General features: G+C 47.2%; 8 protein-coding genes and 2 non-coding genes across 10 annotated transcripts; 5 read left to right on the top strand and 5 right to left on the bottom strand.

Annotated features, from left to right (window-relative positions):
• Positions 1-1,554: 1,554 nt before the first annotated feature.
• AKAW2_81178A (MBL fold metallo-hydrolase) lies at positions 1,555-2,799 on the top strand (the record flags this gene model as incomplete). Its single annotated transcript, XM_041682281.1, has 3 exons — positions 1,555-1,625; positions 1,681-2,290; positions 2,368-2,799. The coding sequence occupies 3 exons, from the start codon at positions 1,555-1,557 to the stop codon at positions 2,797-2,799; spliced, it is 1,113 nt and encodes a 370-aa protein (XP_041549139.1).
• An 805-nt stretch (positions 2,800-3,604) lies between these two features.
• AKAW2_81177A (uncharacterized protein) lies at positions 3,605-4,393 on the top strand (the record flags this gene model as incomplete). Its single annotated transcript, XM_041682280.1, has 1 exon — positions 3,605-4,393. The coding sequence occupies one exon, from the start codon at positions 3,605-3,607 to the stop codon at positions 4,391-4,393; it is 789 nt and encodes a 262-aa protein (XP_041549138.1).
• Positions 4,394-5,277: 884 nt separating this feature from the next.
• On the bottom strand, positions 5,278-6,249 carry AKAW2_81176S (uncharacterized protein; the record flags this gene model as incomplete). The annotated part of the gene is made up of 4 exons (XM_041682279.1): positions 5,278-5,416; positions 5,506-5,583; positions 5,644-5,952; positions 6,014-6,249. 4 exons carry the CDS (start codon positions 6,247-6,249, stop codon positions 5,278-5,280), a joined length of 762 nt encoding a protein of 253 aa, XP_041549137.1.
• A 685-nt stretch (positions 6,250-6,934) lies between these two features.
• Positions 6,935-7,359, bottom strand: AKAW2_81175S (uncharacterized protein; the record flags this gene model as incomplete). The annotated part of the gene is made up of 3 exons (XM_041682277.1): positions 6,935-7,073; positions 7,166-7,243; positions 7,307-7,359. 3 exons carry the CDS (start codon positions 7,357-7,359, stop codon positions 6,935-6,937), a joined length of 270 nt encoding a protein of 89 aa, XP_041549136.1.
• Positions 7,360-8,721: 1,362 nt separating this feature from the next.
• On the top strand, positions 8,722-8,793 carry AKAW2_t80032A. Its single transcript has one exon. It is a non-coding gene; the product is annotated as a tRNA-Met (tRNA).
• Positions 8,794-9,709: 916 nt separating this feature from the next.
• Positions 9,710-10,150, bottom strand: AKAW2_81174S (uncharacterized protein; the record flags this gene model as incomplete). The annotated part of the gene is made up of 3 exons (XM_041682276.1): positions 9,710-9,841; positions 9,902-10,062; positions 10,114-10,150. The coding sequence occupies 3 exons, from the start codon at positions 10,148-10,150 to the stop codon at positions 9,710-9,712; spliced, it is 330 nt and encodes a 109-aa protein (XP_041549135.1).
• Positions 10,151-11,279: 1,129 nt separating this feature from the next.
• Positions 11,280-11,360, top strand: AKAW2_t80031A. The gene has a single exon. It is a non-coding gene; the product is annotated as a tRNA-Arg (tRNA).
• Positions 11,361-13,179: 1,819 nt separating this feature from the next.
• Positions 13,180-15,321, bottom strand: GRS1_3 (glycine--tRNA ligase 1, mitochondrial; the record flags this gene model as incomplete). Its single annotated transcript, XM_041682275.1, has 3 exons — positions 13,180-13,566; positions 13,645-14,730; positions 14,791-15,321. 3 exons carry the CDS (start codon positions 15,319-15,321, stop codon positions 13,180-13,182), a joined length of 2,004 nt encoding a protein of 667 aa, XP_041549134.1.
• A 596-nt stretch (positions 15,322-15,917) lies between these two features.
• On the top strand, positions 15,918-16,486 carry AKAW2_81172A (uncharacterized protein; the record flags this gene model as incomplete). The annotated part of the gene is made up of 2 exons (XM_041682274.1): positions 15,918-15,959; positions 16,013-16,486. The coding sequence occupies 2 exons, from the start codon at positions 15,918-15,920 to the stop codon at positions 16,484-16,486; spliced, it is 516 nt and encodes a 171-aa protein (XP_041549133.1).
• Positions 16,487-16,685: 199 nt separating this feature from the next.
• Positions 16,686-17,612, bottom strand: AKAW2_81171S (uncharacterized protein; the record flags this gene model as incomplete). The annotated part of the gene is made up of 1 exon (XM_041682273.1): positions 16,686-17,612. The coding sequence occupies one exon, from the start codon at positions 17,610-17,612 to the stop codon at positions 16,686-16,688; it is 927 nt and encodes a 308-aa protein (XP_041549132.1).
• Positions 17,613-22,056: the final 4,444 nt, after the last annotated feature.

Below are 22,056 nucleotides of genomic sequence, written 5' to 3'. Positions count from 1 at the left end.
CATCCCGGCCTTCATCAAATAGAGTCGTTATACTCCTCCTGATCATTGTTTCGCAGCTTACTGGCAATATCCCGGGTTGTCTGTGGGCTACGTAGAAATTTTGTATATCTAATGCGAGAATTAGCAATCGTTTGCTTTTCTCCATTGGTAGTATGCCGAACGATCTGAATGCCATCCCCTGACGATAAACTTTCTTTCAGGTCATTCTCGCATTATCGTACCGTATATCCCGTTATTCGCATGTTCAGCTGCAGAACATCAGCGCAGAGTTTCTCTCGACAATATAGATAGTGATTCTCCAATCTCTAACTGTCTCCTAACTCCATCCTCCTTGAATTTTACTATGTCACCATCTGTCGCGAATGACCGGAGATGATGTCCCAATATAACCAGAAAGCCCAAATCAAATCATGATAGGGCTGATGGCTCATTCTTGGCACCTTGGCACTACATATGAACTTCATCAGGTCAGTCGCTACGTGGTGGCACTAGATAAAAGCTGATAAAGTAGTTCCTCTCTCCCATGCAATGACCTCGCATCTTTCTTCTGATTAACGCTTGAGAATCACCCATTGTCAGAGTCCCTTTCTTTATTATCGGCCTCCTTACACCCCCTAGCGTGTCACCGCTCTTATATGTCATCTATTGGGAATGGTCTTCTTGTGGGTCATACATTGAATGTGATTGGGATGCCAATAGAACGATGCCTCAAGATGGGAGATCAGACGTCCCCGTGAGAATTAAACTTATTCTATTTGACATGTACATGCCTCTTAATCTGGTGCTATGAAAATTGGGGGAAGGAAACAAAATGTGTGGGTCGGAAAAACGCCGGTGGTATTATGTAATACAGAATTGTTCGATAACCGATAATTCAGTTAATCAAAACCCATTCAAATAAAAGAATTATCGCAATTGCGAATCGATCATATGTAGGTAGAACCTTCACGGGAAAATTTTGGCGCTCCTTTTCCCTCAGCTCTGCGAGTACATACAGAGCTCTCGGGGGCCACAGCCGAGGGAAAGCTTGAGGATCGGCCGAGAGCCGAACAATAATACAAGCAATTTCCCCAACACGTGGGGACCTGCTGTCTAAGCTTAAACCGTGAAAAATCCATTGTTTATTCACAGGCATTATGTAGCCTAAATCGACTATAAGCGTTTCGTATACGATCTGCATCTTCTCCAATTTGGGGACCAAACTTTTACAATTGTATCCTGCCGCATATGGGCCCTGAATGATACGACTTTGTAGCAGAATTACTATTTTGAAGCAGATTATTTTACCCTTATAGTCAAGTTCTTGCATTTCCCCACCGAGCATAAATTCCTTGCTCATAGTAAGTCTATTATAGCGGCACGGTTCAGGTGGAGAGCGGCAAGGATGACGTCGCACTTCTCGAACCCCGCCGTTGCATCAATTTCATTGCTGTTCTATCCACATCCTAGTATCCTTTGGTAGTCCTATGCATTCTAGGAATTGACGATTCATCTTTTTCACACATCGACAGCAATTTCCTATACAGGGTCGTTAGCCACATTGATTGGATCAATATGGCAGCTTCGCAATCAGGACTTGAGTTGCCATCCTCTGCAGAGACCGTCTCGGTTTCTCTCATTGACACGTGTGGTCTCTAAATACCCTTTATCATCCTTCTACATCACTAATCAGGTACATAGTGGTGCACGTCTTGATCTTCCCGCAGAGAAGTTCATAAACCCCAAGATTCCAGGCTATGACCGACTGGCGGTGCCATCATATTCTTTTCTGATCACTCACCCCTCCGGCCAGAGACTATTGTTCGACCTCTCTCTCCGAGAAGACTTTGAGAACCTCGCTCCGCCTTTTGGAGACATTTGCACGAACCCAGAAAGTGGATGGAAAGTCTACTCTCCCCGCAGCGTCTCTGACCTTCTCGTTGAAAATGGCATCCTGTTGGAGGAAATAAATGCTATAATCTGGTCTCATCACCATTTTGACCATACTGGTAACCCTTCATTATTCCCCGGCACTACAGACTTGGTCGTGGGGCCGACCTTCATCAGCAGATTTGCACCAGGGTACCCGGAAAAGCCAGATGCGCCAGTCAGATCATCCGACTGGAGAGGACGGTCACTGCGAGAGATGGACTTTGACCGACACCCGGGGAAGGTAACGATTGGGAGATTCAAAGCAATCGACTGGTTTGGCGATGGGAGCTTTTATCTGCTGCATACACCAGGACACAGTCCAGAACATATGTGCGGCCTCGCGAGAGTACAGCCAGATTCGTTTATCCTGATGGGAGCGGTAGGTCTTCCTTCTCTACTTTCTATCAATGCTTTTCTGTATAGTGAAACAGCTAAACTCACTGAACACATCGCCAGGACTGTGCACACCATCCCGGTGAATTTCGACCCACCAAGCAGAGTCCTATCCCGGAGATCATTCAACCCTCCCCCTTGCCGTCTCATCCGCAGTACGGGACAGTCTGTCCTGGTCATATATTTGCCCAGCTAGGGTACAAGCCAGGAAGCACCGATATGCCTTTCTTTATATCTACTCCAGACTATACTCATGACGTTGATGAGTGCTGTCGGTCAGTAAATGGAATAGCGGAATTCGACGCTAGTGATCAGGTTCTGGTCCTTATTGCACATGACCACACCATGTTGTCCATCTTCACGGGCGAGGAGGATGGTGGTATTGGCTGGTTTTTCCCGAAAATGCCGTTAAATGATTGGAAGGACGCTGATCTGAAGAAAAGGGGGAAGTGGCTGTTTTTAAAAGATTTCGAGGTCCCTTCTACTGAGAGTTGATATTGATTCACGGCGATCTTTCAAATCGTTATGAAGTAAATTTTGGTCATACTTACTGCTGTTTTGTTAGTATCCAACGACACAGTACTATGATTCCCAACAATAAATCACTCGTCCAATATAGAAAATCAGTGTAATCGTGCCCTCCTGCAGGGTGCAACGGCCGCATTAGTGACACTCAAAATCTTCGTAAGTAGTGCATGCAGACCTATGAACATTCGCTCCCCACAGCATTCAATATACCATGCACACTATGAGAGTCATGATCCCCATATCGATTAACTGGGTGGTACATACATCCACCATGTAGACACAGCCTGCGCCATTACCGCTGTTCTACCAAGACCGAAGACTCACAGGTCTCCGCAATTTTCCATGAGGATGCGCGACGCCAAGATGCCTCTGGTCTCGGAAACGTACAAACAACGCCTATGGTTGGAGTATTGGAGAAATTGGAGTTGGAACTTGGAAGACGCTGGAATGTCTGACAAATACAATCCCCAAACTGGAGTAACTTGGCGTCAAAGTTTTCCGAGATCTCGGACAGACACTCCAAATCTCCGAGGACGGACCGCCATGCTTACGAGAAAACTCGGCAAACCGCTTCCGAGTCCGAGGCACGCACAAAATATTTGCCAAATCTGGAATTTGGAGCAATACTACTGACGTCACAGCCGGTGAAATCATATCGGTAGAGTATAAGTTCACCGATCAATTCAACTTCATTCAAATCCGTGCCCTACCTACCATTCATACATACATAGCTTTTGACATTGCATCTCATCAATCAAGATAACTATTAGCCATGTCGAGCCTGAATTTCTCCTGCGCCCTCGTCACCGGCGGCGGAGGCGGCCTCGGCAAAGCAATCGCCTCCTATCTCCTCGAACAGGGCAAGAAAGTCATAATAGCCGGCCGAACAGAGAGCACACTACGCGAAACAGCGAAGGAGATTGGAGCGACAGATTACTTCGTCCTGGATACGGGAGTCACCTCTCAAATACCGACATTCATCGAATCCCTGATCAAAAAGCACCCCGATCTCGACTGTTTGATCAACAACGCCGGCGTTCAGCGGCCTCTGCAAGTGCTAAAAGATGATCCAACAGAGTTCCTCACCAAGGCCGACCAGGAAATCGACATCAACATCCGAGGACCCATGCACTTGACTCTGGGGCTGTTGGAGCACTTCAAGAGTAAAGAAAGCGCTATGATCATGAACGTCTCTTCCATTCTGGCATTTGTTCCATTCTCGGTGATTAATCCTGTGTATAATGGCACGAAAGCGTGGTTGCATTTCTGGTCGATGAATCTGCGGTCGCAGTTGGCGAGCGGCGGGTTTGATAAGATTAAGGTGGTTGAGGTTGCGCCGCCGTCGGTGGGGACGGATTTGCATCGCGACCGGGAGGATCCCGATGATAATAAGAAGCATAAGAATCCTAATGCGCTCACGGTGGAGGAGTTTATGGATTTCTTCAAGGAGGGGTTGGAGCGTGGGGATGCGGTTATTGCTCCTGGTATGAGTCGCGAGTTTGTGGATAAGTGGGAACAGGAGTTTGGGTCCGCTTATGTTAAGCTTACGGGGGGTAAGTAGGTCGATGTGTAGCCATTTTTGGTTGTTATATCCTTATGTTTGGTTGCTTGTAAATGGCCATTAACTGTACGATTGAGACGGCTTTGCAAGAGAGAACTTGAGCGTGCGCGCGAAGGTAGAGGCATTAAATTTTAACTTTTCGAGAATTTTCGGAAGTAACCAAGCATTCCAGACATTTCATACGGAAGGGGAAATGATGAGAGGCCAATGGAGACTCCACTCGAGCTGACTTTCTTGACATCTATCTAGGAAAGAGGAATGAGAATGATTCGAATGCCGGGCCTTTGTCGTATGGTAGTGGTCGTTTATAACTGCCTGATTTGGGCAGTTTAGTGTGAAGAGGCATAGCCATCTGCTGCTTCTTGAGGACAAGCTGGACGGTTTTTCAAAACCAGACTTTGAACCCAGCGTTGGGTATCGACTTTTCGGGCTCATTTACTTTAGGCAAATTTCAGGATGTGTGACATGCGAGTAGGCAATTCCGTACGCAGCTCCTTGGGTAGGCAATCATAGAGGTGCATTGTGCTGCTGGATACCCACAAGGTCAAACACTGGAAGTATCAATCTTGCTCTAGACAACCTCTGAGACCATAACAGCTACCCTGGTATATAATCTGACCAAGTCTAAGACGTCCTAGATCAATGATCAGGGCAAAACTAGAGAAACATACTTCATATAATATTATTCTGGACACGATATAAGCAAGAACAATCTTACATTCATCAAAGTGGCCCTCGTACCACATTTAAAACTACGACATGCAAAAGAGAAATTCGTCTATAGAATAACAGCGCTGCTAGGCTGCTGTGAGGTCTCTGCAATGAGATCAAATGGCGCCACATACTTAGTACTGATCTGGCGCCGAGCTGTGATTAGTATTGATCTAGAGAGTCCACGTCGACATGTCATCGTAGTCACCATCTTCCCCTACCCTCGCTAAGTTCCAACTGATAAATTTTTTATCGCTCCAAATTTCGTCCCTTTTTCTTGACGGGTGATGCATCTCCCAGTCAATTATGTAACTTGCAGAATCACGGAGTCAGTCGAATTACATGTATATTGTTCGGCCGCTTCGAGAACCCTCCGAATACACAGTTGCAGAGAGACTTACCACTTTTGCCTTTCCGCGTCCCAGCGAAGATTCTGAGATCCACTGTCACGGTTCACTATTCCGCATGCAGTACATTCCCTGTGGAAAAGAAAGCTATAAGACTAGGCCTTACTTCGAGAATGCCAAGCAGTAACTCACAGAAATGATGTCTTGAAAGCGGCTCTCAGTTCATCTCGTTCTTTCCGGTCCAGTGTGTCAAAGTTTAGGGAGACATCAACACCCGGTACCTTCTCCATCACAATAAAATGAATGTATCCACCCGGAACCCATTCATCCTGAGTTTGCTGCCTCTTCATCCAGTCGATCAGATGTGGGGTACTAGAGCAACCTGCTTTCGTTAAGAGGGTCAGTGCTTCGACTTCCCTCGTGCCCCTTGTGGAGGTCTCCGGGACAGCCTGCTGCGCCCGAATGAGTGGCTTTTTGGTGGCGCTTCCCCACCACGGTATCCTATATCGACTGACATCAATTTTATTCTTATCTAATAAACGAGACGAAAGCAAGTACATACTGCATATGAACCTTGAGTACTGCTGTCGTTGGAGCCGCCCCAGGCCCTCTGGAAGCAACAAAAACCGCACGAGCCTCGGAGATAGCTACATCGTCTTCATGATCACTTTGGGAGTATATGTCCTCGCTCTCCTTGATCTTCTTTGTGAGTCTCCAGGTGGAGCCGGCCGGGAAAGAGAGTTCTAAGCCTAACCAATCATCGTCATCAAACCAAATGATGTTGGAGGGAATTATCATGATGGGTCAAATCTAAGATTTCGGGGGAGGTTATTCACTGCCCTTGCAGGTTGTCGTGGGGTGAAATTGAAGTGTGTAAGAGGGAGAGCGGGGGGAGGCGCTTACATACACCACTGAACGAGCAAGTTCACGTGGTCAAAATGTACAGGAAGCGGCTCTAGCAAATATAATCTTTTCAATGGCATAGCCACGTCATCATCTACGCAGTCAGCTACTCTTGGAAGAGCATCTCCCTTCCTCAATCCAGCCACTTCGGTACCATCTCCAATCGGTTGGTCAGTGTTCTTGTGAGCTTCTGGAAAGAAACCTCGCTGGTCGTGAGAAAGCGGTGCGCGTATATGCTAAAGAGCATCTCCCTAAATTTCATCGGTTACATTAGGCATTTTCAGTTCAGATGATTGATCTAGTGCTCTATTCTATCAGACAAACAGAGGCGTGGCAGAACTGTAAACGGTCTGATAGAATACGTCGGTATGGTAGGGATAGCGTAGCCAATATTACCATGGGCGAGCTAAGGCATACCACGTATTTTGATGCACTGAAAGACGACTACAAAGTGGCTTCGAAATAAGACAATAAGGAAGTGATTTAGCAAAAGGAATCTGAAAGGGCACAAAAAAGGGACAGAGAAAGAAACAGCTGTAGACTATGTGGTTAGACAATGCAATCATTCCTCAGGAGAATTTCATAATATCCATGTCGACATATCATCGAAGTCGGCGAAATTGGGTGCTTGTGCCAGATTCCACGCTAGATAGTTCCTATCCCGCCAGGTCACAGATTTGCTACTGGGCGTATCAAAATGCTCGAAATCGATCAAATAACTGAATAAAGCAAAGACTTCAGTGCCTGGTCCACAAGTTCCAAGGAAGTACGGCAACTCCAAAATCATGTGAGCGGGAAGTCGGTTACTAACCATTTATGCTGTTCCCTATCCCAGAGTAGGTTCTGTAAGCCAGTGTCGTCATGTTCCACGCCACACGACATGCATTCACTGCAAATTGACCAGAGTTAGATCATCTGCTTTCAAGGAATGGTTAGTGTATTGAAACCCTACATCCAGGCCTTCTTGAGTGCGCTGCGCAAATTATCACGCTCCCGGCGTTCCATACTGTTAAAGATCGAAGAAACGTTTACCCCTGGCAGTAGCTCTATTGCAATGAAATGGATATAACCACCAGGGACCCATTCACTATCATTCTGCCTTCGGTACGTCCAATCAATCAGATACGGTGCGCTAGAACACCTGGCTTTCGTCAGAATAGAAAGAGCCTCAACCTCGCTGCTACCTCTGTAGGGGATCTCAGGATCTGCCTGTTTAGCCCGAACAGATGGCTTCTTGGTGACTGTTTCCCAGCACGGAATGCTGCATCCCAGATTTGGAATAAAGCCATTTATATATTGCGTGTCGGACGGACATACTGCATGTGGATCTTGATAGCTGCAGTAGATGGGCCATTCCCGGCAACTTTGTAGGCTACAAATGTAGCTCGTGCCTGTGACGTAAACTTATAAAGCTCACTTGTTTTTTGAGTGTACAAGTCTTCGCTTTCTTTGATCTTTCTTTCTAACTGCCAAGTAGAACCGGCCGGAAAAGCAAGCTTCAGGCCGATGTAGTCGTCATTGTCAAACCAAGTGAGGTTTGAGGGAATCTTCATGACTGTCGAAAGTTTTGTGACACACGAGGTGGATAGAGAAGCGTGAAGAAAACGAATCAAGCAGCTGTTTTGCGGTCGTGGAAATGGCAGGTGAAAAGGTTGGCGACTCACGAGGGAAAAGGAAGTAGGGGGCGGTGGTAAAGAGTAGATAGCGGCAAGGACGCAATGTTTAGCGGTTAATAACCCCGGTCAGATGATCGCGAGCGCGGCGGGCGCCCATTGAGATTTATCAGTGCGGTATATCTGCAGTTTTGGTCTCGTGTATGAACTCAAATCAGTAAGTTATTGACAGGCTTGTTTCGTTCATTGAAGCTTCGTCCCGTGTAATAGTTTTTTACCTGATATTTTATGAAATCACGCTTGTGGGATCAAACAGCCCTACTTAGAACTCCTACTTCAGCAATGCCACATGAATATAACTTGTGCTGTGCATAATCCCATATTCCTAAAACCTTTTCCTACTCCCGTCTGTGATACTATAGACAGGGGAATCCTAAATATCGATCTTGAATTGAAGTAATGGCGTATATGCCATGTTCGAATGCATCTTGGTCTCCTGTGGAAGGCCAGTGGCACTCCTGTCAAGGCAAGAGAAACGCTCCAGTGGGGGATGCCAGGAGATGTGCCAATAACTCTACTCTTAAGACCATGGGTTATTATCATAAAGAGTCAAGCAGATATATATCCGTGATCACCTGATTTTCTCTCACCGATCCTTGACCAATTTCTAGCGAATATACTTAAAAGTCAGTAGAGTGCTTAGTTTTTGGGCCTGCTTCATAATGTTAAAAAAGTGCACACTAATCATACACCCAGCATGTTAGCTCAGGGGAAGAGCGCCGGGCTCATAACCCGGAGGTCCCTGGATCGAAACCAGGACATGCTATCTGATTTCTTTTTCTCTTTTTCTTTCTCTAGCTCTTTACCTTTCGGCAAGATCTATTCATATTTTAATTGCAATTTTTAGGAAACTTTTATTTTTCTTCTTCTTTACCTACAATGTTGGAATTCCATATTACCGCGCTGTTTTGTCGGTCGCAAGTAAACTTCTACCCACAGAGTACACCGTCTCTAGTTTGAATGGGATGAACATAACACCTCATTAGCTGAGTGACGACACATCGATCCCAAGCCTATGGCGCTCTACGGTACTAGAATGAGCTAAACCCTTGGGAAATTTTTGAAGGAACAATGGCGTCTCGAATACCACAAATGGGTTCCCTTACAGGCCATTAAATGGGGGAATTTCAGTTAATCTTCAGTCTACCATCAAATTACTACTCTGATGTACCTAGTTGGGTGTATTAGCGGTATCGGTGCTATATGAGTTGTCTAGGCATGGATATATGGGTGGTTGCTGGTAATTTATCTGGTTGGATATTCCGACTGCAACAACGGGATCGATCCGGTTGGTTTAAGAGTAGTATATCAGCGTCCCGTTGTCGCGTAGTATATTGGACGACATGTTGTGATTATCCATTACTGCATGGAGAAAACTACCCGATGTTCCATTTTGTGAACAATTGGGGGTGGAAAATAAAGTCGATCCATTTCATTGAGTAGACTGTGCTTCAGGCTAGAGACGGCATATGACATTGCAGATTATTCCTAACACTATTATGACCTGCATCCTAGAGCCTCCACAATCCTCACAAGACAAAACCATTCTCTGCCATAGCCCAGTATTTATTGTCGAGCAGATTTTTGATATCTGAGTACGCACAAGCCCACAGGAGCATGATTGTCGCTGATCGATTCAGTAGATGAAGCCCGCCCCATCAACCCATCTGTCACGTCTCAGCTCAGACAGTGATACACTTGACGCGAATGTCCATGTTCAGTCCTTCAAACTTCGACTCTTCCGACATGGTATGAAGAATGGTGGAAAAGGTAGTGGATCTCTGTTCTGCGGTGGTCTCCTCAGTGGCACTCAACTGTCACATCCATATTGTCAGACTTGGAATATTCTCATGGGTAGCGGGTGTGTAACTAACGAGGAATTCCAGGGAATAGCGGCCTTCTCCGGAATTATCTTTGAGCTTGAGCTCAACGGCGAGAGCCTTGGGAAGCTTATGGTATCTTTCTTCCATCTTAGCGAGGACACCCATGTAGAATTCTTTCAGAGTGTCGATGGAGATGGGGACAGTGCCAAACTCTGTCTTTATGTTAGTATGATCGTTCGTTTGGTGGAGGTTATAATACATACGGCCAGTCTCTTCGTGGTGTTCTTCGCTACTAGTCATTTTGGAGTAGAGAGGGGTATTATTGGCGATAGGATTGTTGTGGGTTTGATGTATGAGGGGAAAGTGTAAAGAGGTGATGGAGTTGTGATGGATGGTGTTGACGAGGAGTTTTGGGATGAGGGGGGAGTAAACAAGGATTACTAGTTGGGCTAGTGGCCAAGAGGTGAAAGTGAATGCAGCAAAGTTCCAGGCTCGAAAATCAAGGCCTATTGAACTTTTCTTGTCGGCTCACTCCGTTTGTGTGACTGATCCTTGCTGTATTGGAAACATGATACCTTGCGACGTGTTGCCTTCTTAGTCATTACTGGTTTACTGGTTACAAACGGCCTCTGACCAGGTAGAAGTCAGCTACATGAGGCTATCTAGCCATACTCATGCTTTTTCGGGGAGGGATATGATTCACTGATTTACAATGAGATACGGTGGGCTTGAAGCCGAGATAATGCTTATGCTAGGCTTTATGGATTTCAGGTCTACCGGTTGTGTGCGAGTGAAGGTCCTTGCCAATAGTAGCCTTTAATCTCTAATCAGATATTGGCTATTTTCTAAGCTTGGGATTTTCATGAGAAAAGGCAGGATTTTTGTGGAACTCACCACGGCATGCTAAAAGTAGGGAGATGCATGGAAGACCATCCATATTAGCTCGCGACACGAAGGCCAGCCAACCCTAGTAGGTTGCAAGGCTTGGCGAGGCCCAGCAAAAAAGAAAAGAAAAGAAAAAGAAAAGAAAAAGAAAAAAGAAAAAAAAAAGTAGTGACCATTTTATAGCGAGGATGGCAGGACTACTCCAGTCAGTACTACTATTGATCGTGAGTTTGGTGGACTGGCATATACTACTACTTCGGCTGCCCATTATATATTCGGACCGACCGATTAGCACCGTCATGACGACATTATTTACTAACCTCAATCTCGACCCAACATAATCTTCATTACAACATACCTAGTAGTCAAAAGTCAAACATGGAGCTGTGAGGGATATAGAGTTATATTCTTTTGAATAGCGAGTATACCACTGCCACACATTAATGTGTATAGTGAGGATTTCCGAACTCTTTATTTTCTTCTGACTGGTCATATACTGTCTTGGACTATAATGCAAAAGCTTTGCTTCATTAGCATCAAAAGCGGCCGGGTGGCGCAATGGTAGCGCGCTGCCTTCCGGTAGTGGATGTGGCAGTGGTTGCGTGTTCGAGTCACGTCTCGGTCGTTCTTTTTTTCTTTTCTTTTTCTTTTTCTTTCTATTTCTTTTTTATAGCAACCCTTAAACACGACTTCGGCATTTACAAGATAGTGCTTTCCACGTGGTTTTATTCTTAAAATTTTCTCTCTTTTTTCTGGTAACCTATTGACTAATCCGAGTCAAGATCGTTCTGTGCTTTAATGCTTTATTATAGTCAGCCAGGCTGACCCGTATGCCTCGCCATATGATATGTGCACGCGTGACGCAGAAAATCGATGTGCGAATGGAGGTCGGCAGTGTTTCCCAGGGATGTGACAAATATATAGTCGAATCAACCATACCGAACAAGTCTTCTCAAAGCAACGGTGCAAGCCATTTAAAGACGCCCGATAGTCCTTAATGCTGCCACCGGTCGGTGGCAGGACAATTGGGTGTCAGGTCTCAGTAGGAACTCAGCGAGAGAGATTGTGCCAGCTGTTAGGAATCGCTGTTGACGTTGTCGAAGTCACCGCTGATAGTACAGATGGTCTCATCTTTTGCTTTTTTTTTACTTACCTCGCCTGCCAATCTTGCCCTCAATCATCGTGTCTCTTCAATCATATTCCCTGTTTACGAGTGCCTTCACTTCGTTGTCATAATACCGAAGTAACTTGTCTTTGTGACTGCCTTCCCCCTTTCATAGCGTTTTCAGTGCAGCCCTATTTTTCTAAGTACATATCTGCTTGTTCTTTCGCCCCTTATCTCTTTTTCCTTTCGATTACTCCCGCACGCCCACCTCCCCCCCAAAGACTATCATGAAACTAGCTGATGATATCTGTTTCCTTTGGCCTTGAGGCCTCTGGGGGTCGCCGCGTGTTTATCAAAATCTTCCACTGGGCTTCTGCCTTGTTCCTGCCAATCCCTTGTGTTGGGCTTTATCTTGATGTACTCACAAGACACAGCATGGGAGACACCTGGTGCAAAGCAAGGAGCTAAGTTGATGCCAGTGGGTTGACGTGGGGCTGTCCCTTCAATCATATACTCTGAATAACCCGGCTAGACAAGTAGGGCCACCTGGCCTATCGTCGCGTGGGAAGGCAGAGCACGAGGAGCTCATCGCTCGCTTATACATTTATAAGGGAGGGACTTTGCGGCTTATAGTGCCTACACAGACTAATGCCAATTGAGATGATGAAGTACTTGGGCTGAAGATTACCCGGGGTACCAGTGATGGTCATAAGTAAACTCTTCCGGATTCCGACAGCATTGGGCGTCATGAAGATGACGAAATAGAAAGTTTGAGAAACAATAATATGGCATAATAAATGCATCCAAAGGAAGGGTGGAGGTCGCGTCCAGGAGATGGCTGGTGCTACCACTGGTTCTGCCGATTAGACCCTTCCGGGATCTGGAGACACTGGGCGCTTGGAAGACGATATTATTGGAGATCACGAGAATACCAAAGGAGAGGATATAAGGCTCTAGAAGCTGTAAACAAGCACATACGACCATAGGGTGTGGAAAACAGGGCTTCCCGTCCGCTCAGCCGTACTTAAGCCACACGCCGGGAGGTTAGTAGTTGGGTGGGTGACCACCAGCGAATCCCTTCTGTTGTATGTTATTGCTTTCTCTTTTTGTCTCTACCTCTCTGATTACCTCGTCGCTGGTAGCTGAATGGAATCGGGAAAAGCCAGTAAGTAGTTGGTTGATGGGTCGAAGCGATAGTATGGTTGTTCGCCGGGTCGTGTGGATCTATAGGTGAGCAACTAACCCAAAGATGAACGTCAGCGTCATGAATGACTTCCTGAATACTCACGAGAGAGACTTACAAGTATGCTATGCATATCAGAGTACATGAAGAGCAGATTCAGTCATCCCCACTCTGACCCAGAAACTCAGGAAGTCGCGCAAAGACATCCTCCCACTTCTCTTTACCGCTAATGAGACACTCGATAGCACCGAAAACTTCCTCTTGAGAGGCCCGAACTTGCTTTGTACTATCGCGTTCACGCAGCGTGATTGTTCCATTCTTCACGGAGTCGAAATCGATCGTGACACCGAGCGGAATGCCCAATTCGTCATTCCGAGCATACCTCTTTCCTATACTTGCGGAGGACTCATCAGCTCGACAGGATATTCCCAGTCCACGAAGATCCTCTGCGATTTTCTTTGTAAGGGGAACGAAGTCTTGATGAGTGGAGAGCGGGACGATGAGAACTTTTGTGGGTGCCACCGAGATGGGAAGGGATAGAACCTGATATAACACATTAGTTCATATAGATTAAACTGGACGGAGATAGTCCAGCAGAAGTTAGAAGCAGGAGTGACAGACACCACGCGCAGGATCGTTAGCCCGATGCCAGTAGACATGCTCCAGTAGACTGTAGAAAATTCGGCCGATACCGAAGGATGGCTCAATAACAATGGGAATGTATTCACGGATGTTCTCAGTTCTCGTCCTTTTGACGATACTAATCAAGTCTTTGGAAATCTCAACCTGCTCTGCCATTTCGGGGACCGTGACAGAAACGATTCCATTCTCTTCTAAAGTCGTAGCTAGAGATTCCCGCTCAGACTGGGAGAGCGAGCTGAGCGCCGCTTCAACAGCCTTAGCGTTCTTCTTGAAGAGTGGTCCCAGCTTGGGCTTGTTGATGTCAATTTGCCATTCTTCAACTTTTAGTGGCTCACGCCAGGATTCACGGACGACAAGTGGCTCTTCAGTTTTCTTAGAATGAACGGTCAGATCGTAGGCGCTGCGATCCGCACATCCGACACATTCAATCCAACCATAGGTGGTCTGGAGCTCGGCGTCCCAGCAGTCAGTAGCATAATGGGCCATCTCGTTTGCCATGTGTTGGCGGAATCGGACTTTATTCGCATCGACGCCGATCTTGAGCAGGAAGAGATAGATGCGGCCTAGGAAGTATCCCAGTGTTTCATTGTCTACCATTCTACTGGCCACTGCCTCTCCGATCGTGGTTTTATGGAGACTGGTCTTACCGCCCAGCTGGGTTGCGCGATCGAGAAAGCTGAGCTGTAGATCTTTGACCAAGTCGAATTTGGGATGCCTCTTGCCGCCTTCTGGATCGACAAAATGCTCTATCTCAGCCATCAAAAATTCTCTGACGCGGAGGAGGCCAGAACGAGGGGAAATCTCATTGCGGAACGATTTTCCGATGGAGGCAGACGCAAATGGCATCGAGTTCTGGTTGTAGTCCAGGAGTTTCTTGAAGTTGAGGAACTGGCCTTGGGCTGTCTCTGGGCGGAGATATCCCGGTGAAGCACTGCTAGGTCCCACTGTTGTTTTGAACATCAGGTTGAAGGGTACCGGTTGTGATACCGGTGTGTTTCCATCCGGGTTTCGAATGTCATACTTCTCAATCAATTGGCCGAGCTCAGGTCCATCGTAATTATCAATCTAGTAAGTCCACGATAAGCATTAAATGTGAGTGGCAAGGGCTTCTCCATGCATATATACCTTGGCAAGCACTTCCTCGTATTCTGCCACAACAGAGTCCTCCAGTTTCATCGCCTTGATGTCGCTCACTTTGGGACCCTTCTTTTTCCTTTTGCCTGAGCTATCGGCGTTATCACCCTCACCAGCAATTCCTCTAGCTGCTTTATCTCCTTTTAGTCTTGCCCCAAGGACAGCCTCGATGAGGTGGTCGGCACGTAAGAAGTCCCCCTTTTTCATATCTTTGCACATCCAATCCTCGAACTTATCCACGTGGCCACTGGTTTTGAAGACTTCTTCTGGTGTTAGAATCGTACAATCAAGTTCTAGCATATCCTCCTGAAGAACGAAGTGTTTCCGCCATAAGTCCACAATGTTCGACTGGAGCGCACACCCGGGCGGTCCATAATCGTAAAGGCCTCTGCTGTCGCTTTTAAGGTTTCCGGAAGTTCGGTAGATTTCAAACGATTCGGTATAGAAAAGTCGGCGCTTCAATAGCGACTCAAAGAGTGTACGGTCGAAAGGATCGCCGTTACGGGTAGTGAGCTCAGCCATGGTGAAAACTTGGAACGGGGTGATGGGTGGATGGAGGAGGAGAGGAAACCCCTCAAAGTTGATGTGACTCGACGCAATAAAAGGCCCGCCACCAGGCAGGGATTCAGGTGACATGAGTTGTCATTGGGCCAAACGCCGAAAGCGAAGGCCTTCACGCATGGCGGTCCGAGCGTCATGCGGCTGCGATTGCGGCTGCGGCTGTTTAGTATGACTCAGTACCTGACCATTAGGAATGATATTTGTATGAATTAAAATAGATATACTCGTTTGCATAATGATTGTATAGCGATAATAGTAGGACCGCACCACCCGGACTTCAATAGCATACCAAACAAGCATCGGATAGACAGAAGATATGGTTCTTCATCCAAAGAAAGCATTCATGTATCTAAGCTGCCCCAATGAGGGGTTTGATCTCTTAAGTAAAGTATAAATGATAAAGATACCTTTCTAGTGGAATTCATAGTCCATTTTGAAGAGCCGCATTTTCTCTCCAGTCCAACGGGACCTTCTACGGCAACATTGCACCATACAAGACATCTAAATCAACTTTGATGGAACCAGAAAGGCGATGCCAGTTGGCAGAGAATCAGGTGATGCTATGTAATGGTCATACTGGACATTTTGCTTTCTTCTACGTACAGTCCCCATCATGAGAGGTGCCGTATATCGAGAGCTAAGTATACTTTAGAACCAGGTCTATGCGACAGAGGTGTTGGAGATCTACGAAGAATCCGGGGCGACATTGATAATAATCATCAACGCCCTCGGTATTCCCGTCCGAGCCCTCCTCGGATACTTGGCCGATCGCTACATTGGTCCGCTCAACTGCCTCATTCCTTGCGTGGCCCTTTGTGGCATTCTGATATTTTCCTGGGCCGCTGTGCATACCACAGTCGAGCTGTACGTCTTCGCGGTGTTCTATGGACTAGCATCGGCAGCAGCGATGGCCTTGTTTGTTGGGACCGTGCCCTCGTTGACGAAAGACCTTGATAAGATTGGCACGCGAGTTGGCATGGCCCTGACCATTATGAGCTTTGGCCCGCTGACTGGGCCCTCTGTGGCGGGGACATTGATAGCGCGCACCGGTGGGGAGTACCTGGCTGCGCAGATATGGGTAGGAGCCGCGTTGATTGTGGCGGTCCTCGCTCTGGTCGGAGCATGACTGCTCATTTTGGGACCACGTGTTCGGGCAAAGCTTTGAGGACGTGGATGAGAGTAATAGATCACTTAGCCAAAGAATAGATTGCCGTGCTGGTTTGATATCCAGACTGTCTACTGCGCGTAAGAGCGGCGATAAAGCTAGAAGACAACTATGATTCTAACCAGCGCATAAAGGGTGTATTGTAGGCGAAGACTTGGACCTACGCGTCTGTCTCTATTCCAAAATACCGAGCAACGTCCAAAAGACCTGATCCCTCGATGCCGATCCAGTAATCAACAAATCCTTCTTCTTTAGCTTGGGCGACGCGTTCCGCATCCCAAGCTTCTTCCAAAGGTCGCTCGATATAAATTGTCTGGAACCCGCACCTTTTGGCGGCTTGCAGGTCGTGAAGATGGGCAGCGACAAGGCAACACTGCGAGGTCTCTAACCCGAACCTGCGCGCAGCGGCATGATAGACTTCTGGCGCTGGCTTGTAAGCATTGAAGTGCTCTGCACTGCTTATATGCTTGAAAGGCAAAGAACCGTGCTCCACTAGATCTTCGAGAAGTTTGACATTACCGTTGGACAACGTGGAAGTCGGAAACTTGGTGTTGAGCAGCGCAAGGCCTTGAACACTGTCCGCGTACGGATCGAGGCGATGCCAACAGAGGGTCAAGTGTTGGAGATCGTCGCCATTGAAAAGATCCCGCAGACGCCTGTCGGTGAAGATATTGCCCAGAGAGACGCGGTTGTGCTCGTCTACAGATACAAAGGGCTTGGATGGATCAAAGCTGCGTCCGAAGTTCATATACGAGCGGTGCCACTCGTCTGTGATTTCATTCCATGTTGAGGGCGCTAGGTCGGAGACACGGCCTCGCACATCCACAGCAATCTCGCGAGCCTGGTCTTGCAGGGCCCTTTCTGCTGCAGCCTTCAGCTGGTTCGCAATGCAGAATCTCCATTCAACGACTGTGCCCAAGACGTCGAAAAATAGCATCGAGGGAGTGCCAGGTTGAGACATGTTGACCAGGGTTTCTTCGAGACGGCACAGGATGAAAATTACCGTCGGATGTTTGTCAGAATGTGCAGAGTATCTTCTCCCGTCGTTGGGGTCGAAGGGGGATTTTGGAGAAAGACAGACGACCATCGTCCAGGTTAGGAGGAAAAGTACCCCTTCACTTGATCTCGGCACCCATTGGACTTGCATGTGGCTGGGAGGGGTCAATTGGCGTCATTCGCACATGCGGATTGACCTTTGTCTACTGCGGGATCCCCCGATGTTACCAGCGGGTTACCGGAACAGGATCACCGCCAGCCCGTTCTCACCCGATCTCTTTGGAGAATGCATGCGCCATTTCTTAGTCTATTCAGGGCTCCATGCGATAAACTATGCCTACTACACCTGTATTGTAAGCCATCGCTGGTACCTTTCCACGTCGGGGAATGGCTGTTGGTTTGCTCCTTCTGTCGGCTCTACGTAGCGCAAGACACCTCTAATTGATGCATGAAGTAGTCGCACACCCGTAGCTCTATGCTTATCCACAGTTCATCGATTCGTCAGCCCAAATTCTGACACCGCGGCGGGAGGCCAAACAAGCTCACTACTACAAGGCTTGGATGTTCCCTCCGCCAGACGAATGAAGGAAACACTAGAGGGTTACATCGGTCGTGGAAGACTGCGTAGGGTAGTATGAGTTCGTGCGTCACCTCCCTTTATCTTCGCTATCTAACCGTGTCATGAACCACTGCTGAACGAAACCTGCGCCAACTTGACATAATTTTCTGCCTCACTGAGGGCCTCTACTTGCCCATTATTTGGCCGATTGCGATATCGAGACTTGGTTGTATTGATTTGCCTTTGGAAATCCATTATCTGCAACGCCACAAGGATGCCGAGCAGATGTAGCTTCTCACGTCGGTTGACGCGATACGTGGGAAACGGAAACTTCAACTGGAATCGGACAGGGGACAGGCTCACTTCCCCGCTGCGAGGAGCTTGTATCGCTCAGACTACCCTGATGCATCGCCTTGCAACAGTTGGCCATCCTGCCGCAGATGACTCCGATCTGTCTAGCCGCCATGGCAAGCAGCATGCTCTGCTCTACTCGAGTCGCACATCTGTCGCCTGAGATGAAAACAGCCAGAGTCTCAATCGAGTTGCGCAGGTCAGCGAGGAGCAGGTCAAGGCGGTCCTCGCGCGAAGAGCTTTTGGACGACAGCCGTTCGAGAAAGGAGACGGCCTATAACAGACAACAGTTGTCGGACTCTGTAGGTGTCTCGTCCAAGGGTTCAACAGGCAGCGTTTCGGATATAGAGCCCATCGTCGCATGTACATCGGTAGTCGTCGTCCAAACAATATCGTCTTGACTCAGGTGAACACCTTGTCAACATTCGGCATTGCCTGTGCTACTGCTATTCGACGGCCCGAGTAGCGACGCAAACGAGGGATCGGCCGTTGGGATTCCTGGGAGCTGGTCCTGCGCCGCCTCTGTAGCACTGCGCCTTCTTGCTGAAAAGGGAGGCCTCGTTACTGCCAGGTCAGCGGCAGCTATCGTCTATGTCAGCCAAGGATGCCTAGTGCAAGCAGAAACCAAAGGGATCACGGGTTTGAATGCCGCCACTGCTTGATCTGGATCTACTAGGTGAGCTTTGCTGCATGGGAGTATCCATGATCCATGGCATAAACAGCGACTCGTCGATACAGCCATCGTTGAGCTTATTGCAGTCCAAAGAATCCAATGATACGTCTTGGCTGGATTTTCCCTGGTTGTCTGCTTCACCGAATACAGTCCGAATGGAGACGCCGTTGTTACGCCGAATGGCCTGGTCCGATGTAGTGCATCAGCGACTCCTGTCGTTCAGTATACTACATCAAGCTGTTAGGTTACGTACTGCCCGCAAGCCTTTGTTGGTGTCCTGTCGCTTGTTTCGCCCGTGACTCTCGAGATAAATACACTCCAATCCTATCGCCTCGCATCTCTGCCATCTCTTGCGGTCTCCCGAACAACGCACCTATATTTCTACCTTGTTAGGGCTCAATGACACGGCATACTGGAGAGGAAAACGAGTATCAACCCGTGGTTGCGGGCACGGACCACGGAATAGGAACAGCCGTAGCTTTCGCAATCGACAATGTATGCAAGCAACACGTATAGTGTCTTGGACGCTGCGGCTCACTGCAGCAACTGGATCTGGGTTCTCAATGAACTCCAGAGTCTCCCGGTCGAGGCCGGTCGAAACCAGCGTACCAAACATGGTTGGAATATGGCTCACAGAGATGATTGCGGCTGCCGCAGATAAGGTGCAACGCCTCGGAAGGGCTGAAAGTAGTTTGGGGAGGGTAGGCATGAGGCCGGCCGGGGTGTTGAATAATACTTGCATGAGCAATGTATACATTTATAGATACACGCTAGGGTACTTTTGATCGTCTAGTCAAGTAGCTGTATGCTGGATCTATAGCCCATATGGCGTATTCTGCACATCTTTCAGGTCTGAATCAGCCCCTGACGATATGGCGTAGAACGCGTGGCTAATCGCCTCCAATAATGGCCAATCGCTTACCATGTGTGAGATCCAAAGCTGTCATCACTGTGGGCTCTAGACTTGAGAAACTCTTGTTTTGCGACCCCGAGTTTTTCCGACAATGCAGGACACAGTATGGGGGCCAAAAATAAGGATTGAAGGTGCAGTAGAAAAGGATTACTTGAAACCATACGGGCAAGTGAGGTTGTACAGATTTATCACACTACCGCAGGACCCGCCCGGCTGGGCTTAGGGGTCGATGAGACACTGGACGCCTAATAATGGTGGATCTTGCAGCAGATGCAAGTCTGCAGACAAGTTCTGAGGTGAGGACCTGCGGATTCTACCCTCGGAGAGTCTAGAGTTGGTCGATAACAGTGGACTAGAATAATTAAAAAGATAAAGAATAAATACTGAAAAAAATTCCTTGATAAAGCAGGCAAAGGTTGTCTGTAGAAAGTAGCTATTCATATGTGCTCCCAGGATACCTGCATGAGTATCCTGACTCTCAAGATAGATATTACTAAGGTGACGGATAACTAAGAAAAGGCAGAGATATTTTTAGAAGCCTTCTTTTCCAAGATGGCAGACCCTGTAGAGGAAGAACTAGGATCCCTGGGGCGAGGAATTGCCGTGGGAACTGATTACTGAACAGGAGATTTACCGGTCACTTAGAGTTGCTAAGGAAACCACAGCTCCTGGTAGAGATGGGATTCCCACGCTGGTATGTAAACACTTGTGGGTATACCTGGTCTCAGGACTTCCTGACGTTATACTGGAGTATTGATAATGTGGACTGTCTGGTCATTGCTCGCTAGGCTGTACGACTTCGAGGAAAATTGAAGTCAACTGCATGTTTCCCCCTGGAGTTGATTTGTCAGATTACATTACCCTCTCTCTTCTAGTGGTCGGGGAACTTTCAGCAAGAGCTCAGTATATAAGAGTTCATCATCATTTATATATAGTGTGCCACTCCTTTCCAACCACTCAGATAGATGGCTATATATCTTTCTACAAACTATATAAATACAGTTAGCTGCAGACTACAGTCCCCTGTAAGTTATATAGTATACCAGTATCCTTCTATATTCTCACCAGACTTGACAGATATATCAGGGCGCGCGTCCCGATTTATACACTGGCTCTAATCACTGACTTTTTAAAAGCATCTATTTTATAATAATAGACAATAGATTAATTCTGTCAGGCCTATTCTATCCTGGCCACTTTTCTCTTCTCTGTGGACAGGTATTACTCCATACAGTTGTATATGAACAAACAAAAATACAAGCAAAAACATACAACAGAAGGGATTCGCTGGTGGTCACCCACCCAACTACTAACCTCCCGGCGTGTGGCTTAAGTACGGCTGAGCGGACGGGAAGCCCTGTTTTCCACACCCTGTGGTCGTATGTGCTTGTTTCTTACACAGTAGAACTTATACGGTGCAATTGGGGATTACAGGAAAGGGTTTTCAATGATCACTTACTCAGGTGTTTTGCTTGAACACAGGTGAGCATGCCCCGGGGGTTGGCGGGTGAGGTCATTTACCATCACGCCCACAATGCTTCCAATGTTTTATTCCTTTTTAGTTCCATAATACAAAATCAAGCAACGCCATACGGTATAATTTTACATTATCAATGCCATGACCCAAAGAAAAATGTTCCGTAAAGTGTTGCTGAGCTGGATAGTGATAAGTGCTGATTTGAGCCAATATTCATCAATATCCAAGCATTAATATTAGTAAGTAGTTATGTAGGGACTTTGATCAAACACTAGTACTAAGGCCTAGGCTAAATCAATTTAGAGACATTGTTCCGGGATTCATAGGTTACGTCAATGATTGAAAACGACCAGGAAACTAAATCTAGTACTTAGTGGAGATACACAGGAATGTCCAATCATTGCCTTAGTTGCTGCTTTATACTGATAGAAACGTATACGTATGCTCGAGTCCATGCCTTGAATGGACCATCCGTATCCTACCTCACTTGATATCGCAAATATCACCACGTGCTGCACCAAAATTTCCCAAAGCGTCAGACTATGAGACTGACTGTACCCCT

Source organism: Aspergillus luchuensis, chromosome 8, assembly GCF_016861625.1.
Source record: "Aspergillus luchuensis IFO 4308 DNA, chromosome 8, nearly complete sequence".
In the NCBI taxonomy this organism is placed as follows: Eukaryota; Fungi; Ascomycota; class Eurotiomycetes; order Eurotiales; family Aspergillaceae; genus Aspergillus; species Aspergillus luchuensis.
Note: the sequence above shows the minus strand (reverse complement) of the source record. Positions and strands in the feature narration are given on the sequence as shown.